The sequence below is a fragment of the Platalea leucorodia genome (genome assembly GCF_965183815.1).
Source record: "Platalea leucorodia genome assembly, chromosome: 1".
NCBI lineage: Eukaryota > Metazoa > Chordata > Aves > Pelecaniformes > Threskiornithidae > Platalea > Platalea leucorodia.
Window position 1 is genome coordinate 97,815,832 of NC_138823.1, and position 21,991 is coordinate 97,837,822.

At 41.6% G+C, this 21,991-nt stretch overlaps 1 protein-coding gene across 1 annotated transcript in view; it reads left to right on the forward strand.

Annotated features, from left to right (window-relative positions):
* The window catches only part of PHACTR1 (phosphatase and actin regulator 1), a gene marked incomplete at its 5' end in the record, with an annotated part of 314,606 nt that overhangs the window by 221,300 nt on the left and 71,315 nt on the right, over nucleotides 1–21,991 (forward strand). The window contains one exon of the mRNA XM_082319596.1: nucleotides 16,205–16,285. Within this exon, the coding sequence (XP_082175722.1) occupies nucleotides 16,205–16,285 (81 nt within the window). The remainder of the gene's footprint in view (nucleotides 1–16,204; nucleotides 16,286–21,991) is intronic.

The window sequence follows — 21,991 nt, forward strand, 5'->3', positions numbered from 1 at the left end:
CAGGAAGAGACTGGCGCTGCCTCTGCTATACCCACACATTAGGTAGTGACAGATGACCGTCAGATCCTTCCTCAGCCCTCACTTCTCAAGGCTGAGTAAGTAAACCAGGCTCCCTTGTGCCCCTGTTGCACATCATGTTCAGCCGTCGTGGTGGGTCACTGCTGGACTGCCTCCAGTTCGTCAGTGTCTTTATGGTACCAGGGAGCCCCAAACTGGACAGAGAACTGCGCTAGTATTTCTCTATTGATACATAACAGTAGGAGGCCTATAATTTGTCATGGAATTGGAGGTATAAAAAGTTCTCGGTAAAACTTGATCTTTTCTCAGTGTTATTAGAGCATCCCTCAGACCCGTATTGATGTGTAATGCTGTAGTATGCAGCTGTGCATCATGGTTTTATTTAGCATGCAGAAGTAAAAGGCAGACGCTGCACCTCCTGCCCAGCCTTTATGAGAGGCTGGGAGATGTGCAGTCTCTAGTTTGACCAACATAGAGAAGAAAATTTCCAAACCAGATGCATTTTCAGTTTTATATGTATTTGTTTAATTGCCTGCTAAGCAAAGCCTTTTAATACATACAAACAAATCAGCTTAAAAGCAAGAGGGTTCACATCAAATTAGCCTAATTATCAGGCTACCACATCAGCAACAGTGGCTTGAAAAGGTACAATAAGTGGATAAGACAGCAGGTGAGCCTGTTTTGGGTTTTGCCTTGTTAAGTGGCTGATGTGAACTCCTCTCTGAACGTTGGGGTGGGTCAGAATGGGGTGTACTTCTTCACACAAACAAGAGATCTTTCCATTCCAGTATCTTTGAACTCAGAAGGTTTCTTGATACTAAGAACACTCAGTGTTGGTTGCTCGATCAGTATAAATCCACAGATATTCTGAGGCTCTACCATCCATAGGTCAGTCCACCTAAATTATCATCTTAATAAGATGCCAGGATACTTGTTTGGTGTTTAAAAAGCTATCCAAATAATGGCATGGAAATCTTGGGAATGTAATTCTGGTATCAGTCACTCAGCTACACTCAGAAGGGAAGAAATGCTGTTTTACAAACAGCTGCTTCTCACTTTCCCGTAATGCTTCTCACTTTCCCTTCACGTTTCAGAATACAGCAACTTAGCTCTAAACAGCGATACATAAGAGAGTATTTAGCTCAGCGTTTAGCTCAGTCAGGCTTTAAAAAGTTTGTTTCTTCATAAAAGCATAATTTGGGGAATCTTTTTTTTTTTTAATGCAGGCCAGTTGCTGCATGCTACTGAGGCAGAAAAGGCAAAGATTTGATACTGCTGTCATTTTGGAAGTGCACAGAGTGGCTGTAGGAAGGCAGCATCGTTACACACAACCAGTTATGCAGACCTCGTTACGCAGTTGAGGTGCAGACTGGAGTGCCAGCCAGCCCTAAAGCAAAATACAACACAATGCAAAGGAGTTCTGTTGTAAAATAGTACATCAAGAATTTTATTTTTGTCTGCTTTGTCCTTTCTCCCTCCGAGAGGTTCAGTAGTCTCCGGTGAAAGATGCAGTTTGATTCTTGCCTTTTAAAGAACTATGTCAAGGGGATAATTCTAGCCACTTTTCATGCAGACACTTGAACACCTGTTTCTCCTTCATTTTTCTGCCAAAGAATATTAGTTCAGAATAACACCTGCTGGTTTTAGGTACTACTGCTATGGGTTTTTTACCTCGGTAATAAAGGTGAATACCATAAGTGGCTTTTCTATAGGCCTTAAGCAAAATTATATGTAACAAAGTCATAAGATGCATGGGTTGTATGATAATTTTACTTTAACATTAAGCTAAATTTAAGATGCCATCACATGTAACTGTCGTGTTTCTTCACAGTGTATTCATCTGAAACATACACCACCCCCATATTCTGTGAGCCTGCTCTTTGCTGTGGCAAATTCAAATATCTTGTACTTAACTAGTTTCAAGTAACCTTGCAATATTTGCAGATTATCAATGTCATCTTTTCCTGCTGCTTATTCTTCATTTGCAATTATAATCCATGATATTTCAGCCATCTCCACAGCAACTAATTATGATGGCAGAAATAGACTGACATCTATTGCTATTATGCAACAGAAATAAGTGAACTTTCACAAAAATAAATCATCCAAATCTCACTGATGTAAAAAAAGACCAGGATAAAGTTGGAAGAGAAGAATATTTAGGTAGATTTAATCATTAAATTGTATTATTTCTTCACTTACGTCTGAATTTTGAAGCTACTTCATGAATATTTTAATTAATGTATTTATAACAACCTAATGGCATTTTGATAATCTTCAGAAAAATACAGTGTCAACTTTCATCAGATTTGTAATGGTACATGGAGCAGTCATTTGCAGTCTCTCTGTCATTTTTCTGTGAAGCATTAGTCAAAATCTGCCAAACATCTCGACTTTATTCTCTTTGTTAAAAACCATCTACAGTCAGGTCATTACCTGACAATGGGCAGAATATCAGATTTCAGGTTCGCATTCCATCGGCACTTCACGTACTGCGCTGTCAGAAAGCAACCAATAATAATAAAGATATGTCCAATGTGAAATATAGCACACACTCTTGTATTTCCTACATCTGAACGAAAAAAAAGTAAAAAAAAAAAAAAAAAAAAGTTTTCGCTTTCTCTGGAATTAATGAGTGAAAAATCCTGAAGCCTGTGATGAAAAAGGGTTCTAAGCCTGGATGCCACACTAGCTAGTAAGCTGCTTTTGCAACCAGCCCTACACAGGCAATGTGAAACCTCAACCCATTTTTGTAATTCTAGATGCCAATATGTTGAACTCTGTATTACTTAACAGGTCTGATTTAATCACGCAAGAAAAATCCCCTGACATGCATGGTAAGGAGATAAAATTCAAGTTCCTTTCAAAGGCAAATTAGATGCCTTTGTACATTTCCCAACAATTAGATAATTGAATACAGTGTATAGTTTTGTGTGTTGGGATCGAGGCTGTTCTCTCCTGATTGATTAAACACATCCTTTAAAGATAAATACACACAAGGACAGACATAGTAGATCAAACTGAAGTTTGTGTAGCCCAGTATCTTCTCTTGCAGTCAACAGTTCTGTTTAGTAAAAGCATATGCTAGAAGCAGGGTGAGTATGTATTTCTCTGTCCCCTCACATAACAAATCAGATTCCAGCACTCAGAAATTCATAAGGCAAAAGCTGCATCCAAATTAAGGAGCCATATGTGGATTTATCCTCCATCGTTTTGTGTCGTTTGAACCCAGTTACACTTTTGGTATTAATGGCTGTCTCTTGCAGTTAATTCCATAATGAAAAAAGACATTGTACACAAAAGCACCTTTTTTTTTTTTGAGATGCACCCAGCTCATTTGGTTGGGTGCTCCTTATTTTTTGCATTTTATAAATGAGTGAATGACTATTCATGCTGTTCTAGACCTCTGCTGAATTCCCCATTGGTTGCCTGTTTCCCAGGGTGAAGACTTCTGTTTTATAGTTTGCTGTAATGTTGTTTGTTCTAGCGCAGCCCATGGTCCTGAGGGCAGATGATGCAGACCAACTCGCATCTCTCTCTGTTTTTATGGCTCCAGATCTGGAGCAATGGGTCATGACCATGCTGCATGAGATCAGGAGCTCACATTTCTGCCAAAGGCCACCCCATGCATTCAGAAGGTAAAAGCCCTTCTGGCATGAGTTTGGCCACATCTCTGGGTCCGGAAGAGTACAAGGGCTGTGGAGATGCTATGAAGGGTTATGCCAGAGCCGTCTGGCGCAGCTCCCACCAGAGGGTACCTAGAACATGTGTACTGATCTTGGCTATCCTGTTTTGTGCCTTGATTTTCCTTCAAGGGAACTATCTGTTCAAGGAACTATCTGTTTTTGTGAATACCAGGGGACCGGGACCTTGGTATAAAAGAAGAGATGACCAAAAAATGCAGTTTTCACTATTACTCTTTACTCCTGTACAAGATAGTCCATCCCTTTAATCATTCTTTTTCCATTTTTCCATAACTTTTTTAGTTCTGCTGCATCTTTTTGGAGATGGATAACCAGACTTGTGTTAGCTGTAGACTAGTACACTAGCACAAAGGTGCTGTAGTTATTTCCTAATAATTCCTAATTTCTGTTTCCTTTTCTACTGCCCCAAGCATTAAGATGATGTTTTCAGAGAATTCTCTGCAGAGTTTCTAAGCTCTGTCTTCTGAGTGGGAATGAGTAATTTAGCTGTTATTAAGTGTGTATAGTTAGGGCTGCCTTTTCCCAAATGTCTTTTTTGCTCTTATCAATGTTGAATTTCTTCACACGTCATTTAGTATCATAAAATCTTTTGTAGGTCTTTGCAGTCCGCCTTAATTTTGACTGCAATCAGCAAATTTTGTCGTCTCCCTATTGCCAGCCTTTCTAGAATGTGTCTTTGTGAAGAAGAGAGCAGGGCGTACCACATCCCTCTGTTTTATGTATGGGGCATTCCTCCTTGCTTTCCGCATGCTCGCTCTTATCTCATGCAATTCTAATTCTTTCAACGACCTTAACATAGGGGTTTTGGAACTCTGAAGGCACTAACGTGGAACAGAGCATCCTCATTCATTGACTTCTGTGAACTTCCCACTTCAAACCAGGATGACCCTTCTCCCATCTCTCTTCTGTTCTAGATCTCCTATTTCTAGCTCTATTCTATGTAGCTGTTCCCAGACCGGTTGTATGGAAACCAAGCTTACTGGTCTGTAATTCCCAGGTGACTTTTGGACTCAAAAATAGCAACCTTCTATTTGCCACCTCCTGCTTTTCTAGCTTATCTAGGTTATATGCGACACTTACTAGTTTGTATTTGATTTCCTGAGGAAGTCTGGGAAGAAAACTGCCTGGTCTTGGCAGTTTACTACTCTTCATTTTCTTGATTTCTTTAAAAAGCTCTCCAAGTGACACTTCATTTAGAAAAACTTCCACAGCACCTTGTAAAGAAGAGTCACTCTGTGATTCTGCTGAAGCTTTGCAGGATTAGCACTGCTGTGAAAATTATTTGGCTTGTTTACCATGGCCTTTCTCCTTCTGGACCATTGCTTTTAACCTTAGATGATCTATGAATCTACCAATTTTCTGTTTGGTTTTCTATACATTTAACGGATAAACTTTATTAAGTTCTGGACAGTAAGGACACTTACACTGGAATACTGAGATATCAGACTGTCATTATACCTTTATTTTATACAATATTATCTACATTGATAATGTGATTACACCATAAGAAATATCTAGGCTATTATCATATCTCCTTCACTTCACTGTCCTTCCTGCCTATTCTTTTCCAAATTTGCTTCTTATGCCAGTACTTCAGTTCAAAACTGTTATTGTCTAAAGGTGTTTGATATCTTCAGCTCTGTCTCACCATCCCAGACCAGCATCATAACTATGTTTTTGCACACAAAAAAAGCACTAAGATAACATATAATACCGAGTGTAAAAATGCCTCATTTTCTCAGATAACTTCAGCACTTGCTGAAGAGGAACATAAAACCATTTTGTCAATGGTGGATTTTTTTTTTTTTTTTTTTTTATATCCCCTGTTGAAATAATGGAATAATTCATATTATGAGGCAGGATGGTGCGTGCCAAATTCTGATGAAGTTATTCTGCATTCATGTTACCGTAACTGAGATCCCAGTCTCATCCTTTTTCAGGCTATTGATTCCAAAGGACTGCCATGCAGAGTGGAAAGTTTCCCTCCATCTGCGAAAGTTATCTTTTCAGCCAAAAAAAGCAAAAAGTCAGACCAAGACTCTAAATGCATAAAACATACTGAAATTGCACGTGTGGCTTTACTGTAGCCTGAACTATTATCAGCTCCCAAACCAGAAAGTAGACTGCACTATTTTGGGTGATAAGACAATGGTGTTAAAGACACTTTTGCAATTTTTCAGCATTAAGTCTATTACGTACCAACCAGCTAGTGCCATTGCACAAGCTGGAAATATCATCCAAAGATAATTGCTGGATGATGTGACAGCTGCAATTCAGGAATCTTCTTATTTTGGAGGAAGCGTCTGTTGCTTTGTGATTCAGTCATTTCTGTAATCAAGTATTAAATGAATGATTTCCTGTTTGGCTCCTAACAGAGGTCTGTGTTGAAGGGTTGATGCCAGTTCATTCTAATAACAAATGCATTTTTAATTTGTGTGTACTTCGTTGAGGTTTTCTGGGTGTACAAAAGTAGTCATGGTTTCCAAGAAGTATCTGAAATCTTAATAGCTTCTGTCTCAAAAAGGTGCTAAGCTGACTTCGGATTTAAGTAGGTATTTCTTAGTTGCAAGCTATGCTTTGTAGCATTTATTTTAAATAGGTGTACATGTGCACACAGATACGCAACTATTCATCTGCTTTGTGTGTCTGTTTGGGAGGCTGCTATGTACTAATTGTTCCTGTAGAAGTGGAAGAACTGTTTTCTAAACTGTAATTTGCTACAACAGCGTTGTATGTGTAAATACACACTTTGGGTAACGTGCCAGTATTTTTTAAGTTATCCCAAATCCCTATCTGGTGAAACAGAAGCATCCAGCAGATCAAGATTTCTTCACTGGAGCCAAAGATTTTGTTAGGTAGTAATGCACTGGTTTTACACATCATCTGGCTGTGGGTATCAGGCAATATATGTTTGTAAAGTTACAGCTGTAAGGTAAACTCAAGCTGTAAAATGATCTACGCAGCAGTTTGCTGTTGCTATAGAAAGAGTTGTGCTGCTTGTCTTACTGAGTACGGCTCTCGTTTCTATCAGCAGGGAGATCCTCCAAGCTGGCAAACAAGGGGACCAAATACTGGCCAGTAGTTTGGTTGTCATCTCCTGGTGGTCTGTCCAAGCATTCCTCCTCCCTTCTTATCGTCAGCCTGCCGTTGTTTTGGTTCTATCTTGATATTTTCCTCCTCTTTCTGTCCCAGGAAAACTGACTCCTTCACCCTCTAAAAGTTACACTGGAGAATCCAGTTTCCTGACATCTGCTAGACTTGTTTCTGTAAACTGTGCTCTGCATTTTGCCATCTGGGTGTGTTGTCTGATGAGGAGCAAATCCAAAAGCAGCAGCTTGCCTGGTTATTTATATCCCATGTGTAAACTCTGTTCTGGAGAGACTTCTGTTCAGCTGCAGAGAGTTGCATGAGTCGTTATCTTATTCGAGCGATGCCCACCATGTGGATGCTTTGGTTTTTGCTTTGAAGAAGGTCCCTTGCGCTATTATATAGCAGAACGTTGCAAATAGACCTTTCTGCCATTACAGATGACACTGCAGATCCCTACTGCAGTATCTTCTGTCTGGGTACCATCTTCTCAGGGTAAGGGAAACACAGTGCAGATATCTCACCCAGCTCCTCGCTAATTTGCTTTTAGCATGGTTGTTGTTCGTTGCGCATACAGAAATCTGAGACTGCAGGGTGCCTAACGCAAGTTGAGTCACTTACAAAAAGCAACCATTCTTTGGGATGTACAGCTGCTGCTGCTGTTCCTACATATTTCTTTCTTCATAGTAATTTCAGATGGCATCACTCATCTTGTCTGGTGGCAAAGGCTTGATGAATAGAACCCATATTCTTAGTGTTTCTTTGACACTGCAGGTTCTGCATGTTGCAAGGTAGAAGCCTGTAGGGGAAACTATCATTTCATCTGCTAGTGGTCCATCTGAAAACATGAATAGATCTTCTGTCATAAAGACTGTGTCAGCTGCCTTCTACTAGCACTTAGGACATAGCTTCATTGCAGTAAGAACTGTGGTGGTAATAGCTATGCTCAATTTATCTTTAATCTAGCAACTAAGGGTGCTGGTAGCAGTATGGACTTCAGCATGGGCTGTTCAAGCCTGCCAGGTTTCTTACTTGGATGAAAGCCTTCAAATAAGTCACTACTACCCCCTCATTACTGTTTTTGATGCCTAAATTATATATATTCAGAATGCCCGGTGTATGGCTTTCTGTCCTGCGATCACTGTAATTGCAGAGCAGGTGTACTCTAAGATATGCTATGTTACCTTGTTGCAAATTTCTTTAATTAAGCTACAGAGCCTCATTTTTCATTAAGTTCTGGAAAGCAATAACTGTTGGTGGCTCAGCTTTCCAGTTCTTGATCTAGTATTACCTAGGAATTCATGAAAATGTTGTGCTGCAGTTCAGAGGGAAGAACCAGAGGGATGTATTTTCTTCTTTTTTTCAATATTCTGGTCAGCTTTCTGAATTTCTCCCTAACCTGCTGTACAATACTTCTCAAGTGTGACAAGAAAAGCAATTATGTAGAAAGGGAATGAAAATATGAGTTTTTCCAAAATACTGTTGACAGACTATCGCAGTCCATCGTCACAGTGGAGTTCTGTTTTGCTCTTTATTAGCTGGGCAGTTGAGGGTGGTAACATTTTTCTTAAGGGTGTCTACAGTCTAGTTTTCCTTTCACTTCCATTTTCTTTGACTTTTTTCGAACACAGACCTTTTCATAGAATCATAGAACCGTCAAGGTTGGAAAAGACCCTTAAGATCATCGAGTCCAACCATTAACCTATCACTGCCAAGTCCATCTATACCGTGTCTTCGAGCACCGTATCTATCCGTTCTTTAAATACCTCCAGGGATGGAGACTCAACCACTTCCCTGGGCAGCCTGTTCCAATGCCTGACCACCCTTTTGGTGAAGAAGTTTTTCCTAATGTCTAACCTAAACCTCCCCTGGTGCAGCTTGAGGCCGTTTCCTCTCATCCTGTCACTCGTTACTTGGGAGAAGAGACCGACCCCCACCTCGGTACAACCTCCTTTCAGGTCGTTGTAGAGAGCGATAAGGTCTCCCCTCAGCCTCCTCTTCTCCAGACTGAACAGCCCCAGCTCCCTCAGCCACTCCCCATAAGACTTGTGCTCCAGACCCCTCACCAGCTTCGTTGCCCTTCTCTGGACACGCTCCAGCACCTCGATGTCCTTCTTGTAGTGAGGGGCCCAAAACTGAACACAGTACTCGAGGTGCGGCCTCACCAGTGCCGAATACAGGGGCACTGTCACCTCCCTGGTCCTGCTGGCCACACTGTTCCTGATACAAGCCAGGATGCCATTGGCCTTCTTGGCCACCTGGGCACACTGCTGGCTCATATTCAGCTGGCTGTTGACCACGACCCCCAGGTCCTTTTCTGCTGGGCAGCTCTCCAGCCACTCCTCCCCCAGCCTGTAGCGTTGCATGGGGTTGTTGTGACCCAAGTGCAAGACCCGGCACTGAGCCTTGTTGAACCTCATACAGTTGGCCCCGGCCCAACGATCCAGCCTGTCCAGGTCCCTCTGCAGGGCCTTCCTACCCTCCAGCAGATCGACACTTCCACCCAGCTTGGTGTCATCTGCAAACTTGCTGGGGGTGCACTCAATCCCCTCATCCAGATCACTGATAAAGATATGAAACAGGACCGGCCCCAACACTGAGCCCTGGGGAACACCACTCGTGACCGGCCGCCAACTGGATTTGACTGCATTCACCACCACTCTCTGGGCTCGGCCGTCCAGCCAGTTTTTAACCCAGCGTAGAGTGCACCCATCCAAGCCGTGAGCAGCCAGCTTCTCCAGGAGAATGCTGTGGGAGACTGTGTCAAAGGCCTTACTAAAGTCCAAGTAGACACCATCCACAGCCTTCCCCTCATCCACTAAGCGGGTCACCTTGTCATAGAAGGAGACCAGGTTCGTGAAACAGGATCTTCCTTTCATAAACCCATGCTGGCTGGGCCTGATCCCTCAGTTGTCCCGCACTTGCTGCATAATGGCACTCAAGATGATTTGTTCCATGACCTTTCCTGGCACCGAAGTCAGGCTGACAGGCCTGTAGTTCCTCGGATCCTCCTTCCAACCCTTCTTGTAGAGGGGCGTCACGTTTGCTAGTTTCCAGTCATCCAGGACCTCCCTGGATTTAGTATTAGTATTTGTCAAAACTTCTTGTTTTGTCTCCTGTTTTCATGTATTCATCTTCTGCCTGGCTTGCTCTGCTTGGCCTGTGAAATCCATTATATTGGGTTTCTTTGGATCTAGCTTGAAATTTAGTTCTTTCCCTAGGAAGGCAGCAGCTTTGATTTTTTTTCAGTCCTTCTGTATGTAAAATTTACAGTCCATCAGCTCTTGGATTAGATTTCTGATTTCTTTAGTTCAGTTCCTCTTGTTAATTATGGTAGAGTTGTTCAGATTTTATTTCTCTGACTTGCCTTGTGTTTACTGAATTCTTGGTTGTATGCTGCATTTCTGAGTTGTGTTACTATATCGTGATCTTCTTTGTTTAACATGGGTTGCAGTATTTTGATTAGCTCCAGCAATTCTATGTTTACAGATTTGAGTTTGCAACCATTTTCCTCCTGAGTCTGTCCTCTGGTGTTTTACTTTACATAGTAACAATAGGTATAGATCTAGAGTTTTCATAAGGCTGCTTTCAGCTCCTTCCCCGGTTTTACTTTCTTTCATCAGATTCCATCAGTAAGGAAGAGAGAATTCAATTTTTACCCGTAGTTACCAGTTACGACAACTGTTACACCTCTTAAACTCTTCTGGTTAGTAACTAGGGATTTGAGGTTTGATCCTGCATTCTCAAAGGAATGTAGATATTTTAACTGTGTAATTTCAAAGGCTAGCCTGTTGCAAATGAAGATTTACTATGCTCCTAGTCCAGTACTTCTTACTGGAGATGGACTGGTGTTCTGAGTTGATCCGAATTTTACTGGAAGCAAGATCCCCTAATATAATCTTCTCTGTGTTTTAAGTAGTCATAATCTAAAATAAATTCAGTTGTACTTACAAGACTGGAAATAAAATTAATAGAGTTTGGTTTTCATTTTGGCCTTTTTTCCCTAGTATTTTATTTGTCTTAATTATAGATTAACAAATGTTAAGTCTAGAGGATCATCTCTTAGCATAGCATGTTGGCCACTGGCCACAAAACAGCTACTGTTAGTGCGTTGCTACTGATGTGGGAGCTGTTTTGACTTGTCTGTACCTCGCTTTTCCACCTCTGTAATGACACTGGTTTGCTTCTACAGTGTTTTGAGTTACTCCTCCAGTGTGACATCAATGCTGGGTATTGTTCCTGTTTTGTTAGTTTGTCTTGTAGCACATGCCACAGAAGTTTTCCAAACGATTCATGTACTGACAGGGATTTATTTAGTCAACTACTGTAGCAGTACCTGATTTGGAGAGATATTTGCAATATTTTTTTATAAAATCAAGCTTAACTTTTAATACCCACACATCTTTTCCCTGCTGATGTTCACTTATTTTGTAATCTCATAGAGCAGGAGTGCTAGGCTACAGTCAGAACACGAAATGTCATGGGCGGACATCACAGACAAAAAGGAGCTCCTAATCCTTTCTACGTAGTAATCTGTCAGAGTCAGATTTTGTAGATGGTGCTGTTACAGGAAAACCCTGGCTGAGATTAGAGAGACCCAAAACTTCTGTAAGTAACTTTAAATCTCAAAGATTAAAAAAAACTGTTGGAATATTTTTCTTCCCTCAGGCTTCAAGAGACTTATGAGTGTTTGAAGTCAAGAAAAATTCATATTTAGCGCTGAGCAAAGCAAAACCGTTATTTCAACCAAGCTATGTTTTGGCATTGGTCAAACCCCAAGCTCACAGCAGCGATGCTGGATGCCATGCCACAGCTATTGAAACAATCCCAGAATTAATGGAGCTCTGTGTGAACTGACACATCTACGTTTTCCTCAGCTCTGTCTGAGACTTTCATCTACAGCAGCGTTTCTTTTCTTAAAGCTACCCTCTTCAGTCAATTTTGATTTCAGGAGTGTGTTCAGCCCTTATTTTATGCATCGTTATCTCAGCTGCTCACCCTTAGCTTCCTTTACAGTCAGTAAAGACTAACAGGCCCTTCCAAGGTGCAGTTCAGACTGTTTTAGATGCTTACATTAGGCTGAGGTCAATCATGCCCAAGACTTGCTCTTAATATATAAGGAGGCCAACTCAGAGGCAGAAGCCTACACTGTAAAAATTTGTGTCAGATGAATCCTGCTCCATTTGATTATCAAGAAAGTCTACATAGTTGGAAGAATTTCAAGATGATGTAACATGTTTTGATACATAATCCATCACATCTGAAAATCTCTCCTTCCTTACAAGTCTAAAGGAAATATTGATGGTTGTTTATCTTAACACTGTGCAAAGCAATTGGTTTACTTGTTTCTAATTATTCAGATCTGAATTATTAGCAAAGCAAATTTCTGCCTATTGAATCCAAATATAATCAATGCACCAGAAAGCTTCTGCTCTAAGTTCCATTCCTATAATGACCTTTGCTTCCTAAAATCATCATGAAGATTATAGTGGCCTTTGAAAGGAAGAATTCATGCAAAGCATCCCCCAGTGCTTTTTAAGACAAAGGCCAAGGGCAACCTCAGAAAAAAACAAGGCTGAGATTCAACTGGCTGGCACAGACTGGGGTTTAGTTTTGGTTATGAGATGAGAGGAAAGGGCAGGACTTGTTTACTGAGTCTGCCCCTTGGTTTAAGCAGCAACATGACAAGTTATGCAAAGGGAACCAGTTTATTCTCATATAGATGCAGGTTGGAAGAGTTCATCTGAGATGTTTTGGTCTTGGAGGGAAGGATGGGAGGGACAGAAAGGTTACAGGTCCTGACTGCATAAACGCCTCTTTGGCTGGTTAATGGAGCAGCAGAAGTGCTTGGCACAGAGGCAGCGGAGGGCTTCACCTTCTCAGCTGGAGGAGCCACCCACGGTCACTGCCATCACGAAGCGCAGTGGCTTATTAAAGGAATAAAGACAAAATTGTACTTGATTTCCAGAACGGAGGGGCAGGAAATCCTCCTGACCCTGTCAAGGCTTTACTGATCTTAATGGGTCTGCCACAGAGAAAAACTCTGCTTGAACAGCGGAGGGGTGCTGCTCCTGAGGGACAAGTTCAAAAACACCAGCTCAGAAACATTAATAAAAACATTGCCCACTGTTTTTTCATCAGAGCTTAAAAGAAACAGCATACTGCAGAGCACGCTGGCAAAATCTGTACGCTTATACAGTAAAAGATACATATGCTCATTTCTATAAACTAGTAACTGAGAGTTTCTTGGAGAATGGATGAATTTGTTGAGAAAACCAGTTTCTGGCATAGGTAGACCCCATAAAGAGGGCTTAATGCTTATTTCTAATCTCCTGGAAGATTGTACAAATGAACAAAGTGAGGTTAATCACCAAGGAAAATCGCCAATGAAGTAACACATCTTTTGTTAAATATTAATTATATTTAATTTTTCCCCATCACAGAATTTACAAGGTTCTCATGAATCAAGGATTAATTTGGAGGTTTTTATTTATCCTCTGCTGTGAATGGATCACTTCTCAGTGAAGAGTGAATGAATTTATTTTGTATCAGCTTTCTGCTTGAAAAGAAAATCCTTCCTAAAAGAACAGGCAATCTTTGCCAGAGAAATCCGGACCGAGTGAAACATTTCATTGTTTGGGCCGTTACATCCTAATGAGTTCTGCATCTAAGCGCTTGTAATTTTTTTTCCACCTGATCCAGCAGTAGCATAGGAGTTTACGCACTTAAATGTATGAGACTTGTTTGGGAGGAAGATTTGTATTAAAGGAAGGCAGCATGTTCCATAGTTTTAGTATAACATCTGGTATTATCATTCAGTGCTGCCCTTAGCCCAGCATGCCCTTCCTCTAAATATCTTATTAATTAAACTGGCTTAGCAGGAAAATAATTAATACTTTAAGTCCTGTACCTACTTAGAAAGGATTTGGAAACTGAAAAAACTGTTTTAGTCTGAGCTTCAAACTGCAGGTTTGGGGTTTTTTTTTCATTCATGAGCAGAAGCGGATTACAATTAAAAGGGAGTATCTGAAAAACCACTGTCTTCCAAAAATATATTCTATCTTTGAAATTCTGCTAGACTGCAAAAATAGTCCGTGACTTTGAGAAGTCTGGATCAATACTTGAGTGTCTTGCCCAGCAATTGTTTTGGGAAAGGCGCTCCTGCGCTTCTTCAAAATGTCCTGCTAGCCCTCTATAGCAGTCGGTCCCCCGAAAGCCTTAACTCCAATCCACAAAATTACCATGTTTCTTACCACTACTTTAATAATGTGATGGGACTTCTAGCCATGAAATCAGTAGTAACGCTGCTACCTTGCATAGCCAGCTGTTGAATAGGCAGAAGGGTGAGACGGTGAACCCGGGTGAGTGCCAGTGAGTTTGTACGTAAAATGTGGATCTGTTACTTAGCTATTTAAGGTAAAGTACAGAAATAGCAGTATTTGCCCGTCTTTGTTTTGTGAGCAGTGCTGCTGTCAATATGCAGAAACTGATGCTTTGCTGCTGTGACACCCAACTTGATTTCCCACTTGAAGAACAAGCTCAGACAGACTGGGTGCTGTTTGCTGCTTACACTAACAGAAAATTACACTTTCCCAGACCTATTGGAAAAGGTGTTGGGTGCCACCAAATTGCTCTGTAAAGTCAGTCAGGGTTTTAACAATTTCTTTGGTGAGAGAAGGCTTGGGAGTTATCTGTAGCTTGTTTTGGCTTTTTTTGGAGGGGCTGAGGGCAGCTATTCTTAAGGAGGATGGGGAAAAAGCTTTAAATAATGTACCAGAACAAGGCCTCTTCAAGGCAGGGAAAAGGCAGGTTGGGGAGCAGTCTGCAACTTGACTCCACAGTCTGATTGTTGTGTATGTCTTTTCAAAAGCATATTAGAAACTTGGAAATCAAAGTTTCATTGGAAGTCAGTGAGGTGCCTAAAGCGCTTCTTCAGATGGGACTAAAGCACTCTGGAAAATGCTGTGGCTGTTACTTTAACAGCCTCAAAAATAAAACTGTACTGTGTGGCTGGCTAATGGGTATGGGGTCTTAAGCCTCAGCAAAGGGACCTGCCATTAATTCTGATCGACGCTGAAGTTCAGAGGGTGTGTTTAGGGGAGACCAGGGTTTTTATTAGCTACTGAATGTACCTCCTGACCTTCTTTGTCCTGAAGAATACATGTTCAAAACTGATTTTAAAAATGGGGAAACCTAAATTTATGCTATGGAAAAGAGTGAAGCAGAGCTGGCCTTGTTCATACCAAGCCATATGTATCTGACAGCAAATAAGTTGTAATGAGTGCAGTGTGTCAGTATAAGCATAGCTAATTCACCAAGTATACTGTGCCCCTGTGGGAACAGCCAACATGCAGCAGTGCCAGAAAAGGTTACACCCTCATGTTTTCAGGGATGGAGAGAGGGTTTCGGAGCCTCTTTTTGCTTTAAATCTGCCTTGGGCAGACTGGAGATGCTAAGTCCCAGTTCATTTGTGTGTGCGTGCATCTGCTCTGGGTCTGATAGGGGAGCATATGGCAGAAGCAATTCGCCCTTGACTGTGCCTCTTTTTTGGCAGGCACAGGCTTGTTTCTCGCAGAGCGCGCAGTCACAGCCAGGCCTGCACATCACTTCTTGTGCCCCTTGCTCGCTGGCTATCAGCTCTTTGCCTGAATGCATGTCCTTTGTGGTGTTTTGGTTAATTGGACATTGTTTTAATTACTGCTGAACTAAACAAACATTAAATTTCTCTCTGTCATTTTGCCACCCCAGTGACCACGGTCTCCAAGCAGGCAATGCAGAACTCGGGCTGTTCAGACCTGGTGTAAATTGCAGTGACTCTCTTGGAGTTCCCCTCATTTACACCTTTTTGGGGGAAAACACCCCTCCGGGGAGGAGAAGGCTCCATTAAACAGCTCTACTTTTGCGCTGTCCCAAATGCCTTGCTCTTCTGTCACTGGAGTTAGTGGGAAACAAGACGTGGCTTCAGGGCAGCAGAGGTGCCAGTCCTCTTCCGTGGCCTGGAGAGAGTCCATGGCCACGTCTTTCATTGGTGTGACCCTTGGTCTTGCCTCCTTTCTTACCTTCCCCCTCCAGTTTCTGCATTAATTGCCTTTTTCTCCCCTTGCTGTCTCTAATTCTCCACAGCAATGCTTCAGTCATGTGTCAAAATTAAGCAATGGGAGCGCAGGCATGCCTTCAAATCGGTCAGTCTATAGCCATTTCTGTCAATAACAGCCGTGCTACAGCAGCAGGCAGGTTCTCTGGACTGCCAGTAGCCTTTATTTTGAGATGCTAATTTGCCACTGACTTGAAGAGGAGAAAAAGCATTTTTTAAATGCCTTAAAAGGCACAGAGCCTTTTATAAAAATCATTTCCCTTCTTTTCTATTTATGTTGACCCTTCTCCTTTGCTTACAGCTTTGGAAAGAAAAATATCAATGAGGCAAAGCAGAGAGGAGCTTATAAAACGAGGAGTGCTGAAAGAAATTTTTGATAAAGGTGAGTGTTCTTCTTTTCACAACATTAAATTGACATCCCATATAGTTTTATGGCCAGATGCTACATTATTGTAACATTAAGAACTGGGAATATGGTCCCGAATTGCAGGACTCTGTGGAATAAGGTCTCCAAACATCTCTTTTGATTTCACCGTGGGCTGGCCCTCCCTGTTGGATACACGTGATAGTTATCTAGCAAATAAAACTGAAAGTTAATCAGAAATGTAAACCAGTAGAAACATAAACCACGGCAGCATGCAGGAGTCACTTGCTGCAAAACAGCGAGGCATCCAGACTGCAGGGAGATGGAGTGGGTCCGTGCCTGCATGTGTTATCGTTGTCTGGTTGAGTCACTCTGGGATTAACCCTTGTGGAAAAGGGAAATATTTAAAGGTTTTGGATGCTGGCAAGCACAGAACAGTACATGTTCCCTTGAAACAGCTCAGAAGACATAATAACAATTCCTTGTTCAGGATAATTAATTTGTTGAGTTGGTAATGTATTATTTATGCAAAATGCCATTGTCTTACAAACACTATTGTTTTACACTAGTAATGCAACACATATTTGACATCTATTACGTATGTATCAATCTTTAACTGCAGTTTTTATTTGTTTTGCTGCTTCCCTTGTCAGTAACTAAGGCAATGAATTCAGCAAATTATAGAAAGACACGCCAGAGTTGCCTCTTAATTTCAGTAGAACTTATGCATGTGCTTTAAAGCCTCATTAATTCAAAATCTAAAAGTCTTTTAACAATACCAGTACAAAACCTGTTAGAAGTCAATAGTCAATAGAAGTTATAAACTTTCACAGATATTAGAAGTGGGGTCTACCTCATAAAGTCTGGAGCATTTAAATCTGCTACCTACTGGTTTAGTCTAGCTTATTGGGAACTTAAAAATTTACTAACCTGAACTGTTTATTTTTTTTAAGTGAAAAAAGTAAAAAACATTGCAAAACCAAAGAAATGTGCCACTTGTCATTAAATTCTACAGTTGTTACCCGTTACGTGTTTTAGATGCTGCTAGTCCTTTAGATCTAACACTGCCTGTGCTCTCACTATGGCCTGCTGCCTTGGAAGTCATCCTAGATGCAACTTCAGGTTAGAAACAACACGTGGCAAAAGGTTTGCCCTTCTCGCTGCTTTGGCTTCTCCACATTTTGGAGTGTGAATCGGATCGGATACGCAGCCATGAGGCAGACATCCCCACGGCCAGCGAGGCACAGTCCAGGCTGTCGCACCAAGTGTGTCGCAGCCCGGGGGAGGCCAGGGCATAGCTCCCCGTTCAGTGCCCTGGCCGGCTCAGAAGTCAGCCTTCAGTCACGCTTCCATCCAGGCTGTGCCCTCCTTCATCCCTGCCTCATATCCCACACCTAGCTGCTTTCTGACCCACCCCTACATACACCTAAAGGCATCCCCAGGGAAAATCTTTTCTGTGCAGCCTGACCCTGCCTTCCCCGTTGAAACTTGGGGAGATTCCCCCTGCTTTGCTACCAAAGCGCTTCAGCTTTCTCCATTTGTCAAATAATGTAGTTTGTAATCTTCTATGTCATCTTGTGAAGCAGATGCTAAGCTGTCTGGAGGTCCTCATCTGAAAAAAGAAGTTAATTCCTCTTTATAGTCATTTTTCACCTTTTCATATTAGAAAAAGCTGGTATGAAACACATGCTGCTTCTTCCTATTTCCAGTGCAAAAAGCAGAGGCATCGGACTTTTTCACTGTCAGGTGCCACTAAAAGGGAAACTATAATGCAAAACAGCTGGACTTCTTGTTCAGTGTCCTACATTATTTCCTGCTGGTTGCAAACACAGGAAGGTAAGAATTGGTACCCCTCCTTGAAAGAAAGAGGTAAGGCAGAGAAGAAAGTGGTAATACACAAGTATAGTAGCAGCGATCAAGTAGCTTTGATGATATAAGGATATGAGTAAGGCAAGATTTGTAGAGCAAAAGCAATCTTTCCTTCAGTGCTGTAATAATCCAAGAGCAATTCTAACAAAGGATATTATATCTCACTGCGAATCTTAAGTGGAAGTAACATTTCCCTTGTAATTCCTGTTAGGTAATCTCTAATCCTTCAAGAAAACACGTCAGGCTTTAGCACTTCGTAGCAGAAGGCTTTATTTAATGATGGTAGCACCTTCCATACCAAGAGGCATCTTGCACAGGCAATATGTGTAGCCATAATGTTAAATCTCTTTGTCTCCCTTTCCTAAGAGGAGGACAAAGCAGACAGAATCAGCCTGTGAGTGAGTAATTTTACCCGTTTTTTTTTTTTAAAAAGAATCCATACAGATCAAAGGAAACTTAATATGACTGAGCCAAGAACAAAAATTCTGGAGCTTGCAGTGTGCTTAGTATTGGTTTTATCATATCTTCTATGTTGAAGAAAAACAGAATTAGCGAGTTTGTTCACCTGCTGTTTAAAATGATACTCTGAGCTGTTTGCTTCAGGATTTGCTGGCTTTTCAGAGGACTTTGTCATCCAGCAGGTGAAAGCAGAGTGCAGTAAGTCACAGTGTTCACACATGGGAGAGTCACTGCAGTCCAGCTGCTGTATTTGGGAAACAAGAAATGCTTTTATCACTTCAGTGATCCCCACGTTTAAACTGGTCAAGTGAAACCAGTCCAGACTGAGCTGTAGAGAGCTCTTTTCTTGTCAAGGGCCAGACTCATGACAGAACCAGTTTCTGTCATCTTCCATTTCCAGGGTTCTGTGACTTGAGTCTTCTGAAAATGTAGGCAAAGGTTGTAATTTTTTCAAATACTGTGTACTTTTGGAAAAATACTAAGAAGTATCTGATGAGGCACCTGCTGTTCTAATAGTTTGTGGCCAGGCAGTGCAGAGACGTTAAAAATACAGCTTCCACCTGCAACTCAGAACATACCACAGCATTTAGAAGAACTCACATTTTTTTGCTATACTATTGCTCCCACACATAGATAAACAGCTTTGACTTTCACATGAGGGTGTAACCGTCCCAAACGCATCTGTCTTTAGAATTGCCCACTGTTCCATGGTGCCAGTCAAAGAATTAAGTCTACTTGTAGTATTTTGATACCTCTTCTTTTACCTGAAGATAGATGAGATTGCCTGTAGTGAGAAGTTTCTGAATATGAGTGTGTACTGATTGCTTGCTTCAGAGACAATTGTGCAATCGTTTTGCAAGGAAGCATGGGCAGTCTTAATCTTCTATACTTTTGTATTTTTGTACTCTCTATCTAATCAAAATGATGGATTTAGACCCAAATTTCAGGTTACCTAAATCCTGATGGGATTTGGGAGTGTTGCACTTATGTGCTAAGGCAGGTTTTGCAGCAGTATGTGAGCATAAGTTTGAAGAAGCGGCTTTGGTAGTGCAGCAAGGAGGAAGGCAAGGCAGCCACCAGAGAGCCAGTTGTGCTGCAGTTGCAATATGTTGAAAGGTTTTGAACTCCTCTAGAAGCAGGGAGGACATGTCAGCCTTTCTCAGACTCCACTGTAGCCCGCAAAATCGGGGGTCTGCTTAGAGACTGAAGTCAAGGAGGATCCTAGCCACTGTGCTAAGGTAGCCACCAAGTCTAGGAAACAGCCCTGGGGACAGGTCTTGACCACACGCAGGAACACTCACTTTTCTATCCCCTAGCCCATGGGGGCCATGGCAGAGAAGGACATGAATTTTTCTCTGCCCTTCCTAGCCTTTGCCATCGAGAACGCTTGCCTGGACGGTCTTACTTGAGAACAGGCAAGTACTGAAGGAGACAACCCAAAGTGGAAAATAACTCAGGATTTCGAATGCTCCTCATCATTTTGACTTCCTTAGCCATTTGTCTATGGAAGGAGCGCATGAGCATGGCGCTTTTCAGACACACAAGAAGTTCCCTACTCCAAGGTGTTCAGAGTGAGAAGACACAGTGAGAGGGTAGGCAGAGCTCCGATGGAAAGACATAGCAAAAGGACTGCTCTGTACCAGTCAGCTTGATGCACTGTGGGCTGCTTCACACCAGGCAATTTTTAAAAAGTCCCGGAAAGTGGAAATGGCAGGTGAGTTCAGGAGGACAAACCATGGTTAGGAGACACATGTTTTGAACATTTGTGCATTTCTGGGCCTTCACCCCATGCTGTTATTTTCACATGCTAAGGTGAATCAAGGTGTCTGGGTAGAGTCCTGTGCATCAGAGTTTCCTCTGTTTCTTCAGTGACTTCAGGTGTGCAGAGCCTCCTGAGTAACAGAAGAGCAGCCTTCATGTGCTGCTGTTGCTGCAGAGGTGAAGCTACTCTCTCTGGTCCTGTCCACATCCAGCTGATTGACACCCAGCCAACATTGTCAAAGCTCATGGATTTAGGGAAAGTCATTCTCCACTAAGTAGCAGCAGGCTCTGTGAAAACACAGCAAAGGATTTAGCAAGTGTGAGAACAAAAGATAACATACGTTATCGCTGTGCAAAATTAACTTCAAACTCATAACTGAAGACTAATCGATCCATCCATATATATGTAATAATTGCATTACCAGGACTCTCTTCATTTGTATGCCAGCTAACCAGAAGAGCTTTTAGTACTTTAAAAGTAATAAGCAATTTACCTCTTATGTCTGGTTATCAAGCATGTCTCTGATCCAGAATTAATTCACACTAAGATATTCTTCACTCTACAAATTATTTTGTCTGCATCTTTGATCTGTTTGCTGTACTTGAGCAGTTCCCCACGTAGCTCTTCTTTAAGCGAGGTCTGAATTAGGGTGTATATTTCAGTCATGATTCTGTGTCATGTCCGATGATTTCAGTCAAATCCAAGGACAGGTTTCAGAGTCTAGATGAAGATAGGAGATATTTAGAGGTAAGATTAAAAGAGGTTACACTATCAGTACAGAGAGCTGGCATGCTTGTTATTATGACAAAAAGTAAAAGCCAAAATTTTACCTGACATTTTACTTTTTCACAAGCGTAAACCTTCAACGGCTCATTTGAATGCTGTCTTCTTAAGTCATGCTGAATATACCTTGAGAAATGAAAAGTGCAGTTAGGACAGTAAGATTTCAAGGTGCTCAACATATTACAATAGGCATCCCACTTCATTAAAAATGTGTAGACAACCCTCCAAAAATAAACGTTACTGGTTTTATCATGCATACTTTCTGTCTGCTCACAGTTACGGTCAAATTTAGTCCTGCACTGAATTAATGAATATTGCTGGACACAATTACTGCCTTTCATTCAAGAAACAGTTGCTCTGCGTAAGAAACAGTTACATTCTGTCATGAAAGCAGGTAACTGAGGCAACAGCAGCCCCTGTCCCAAACATGTGTAAAGGTGTGTGTTTATAACAGGGAGACAGAGCAAGCACAGAATGGCGTTTCCACCCAGACAGCTAAGTCGAAAAACATTCAGCTTAAATACTGGCTGAACTGTTGTTTGATTTTTGCTGCCTAGGGAAATAAATGGGTCTGTATTGAATGACCACAGCAGTTAGAAGGAGACTGTGCTGCAAACAATTGGCCAAAACCTTCAGTTTTGATTAATGTTGCCACCTTTTAGCCAGCTCAGTTGATTGCTCTGAAAGCTGTGTGTTGGGTTTCAGTCTAGTACGATGTGGCTGTGTACCATAATAGCTCTCTAGGTCTTCAAAAAGCCTCCAACAAAAACAAGAAAGTCAAGACCTTGGTATTTCTAATAATTCCAAAATAAGCAGGAGACCATCTTCACTCACTGTAGAGAAGCTTTGAA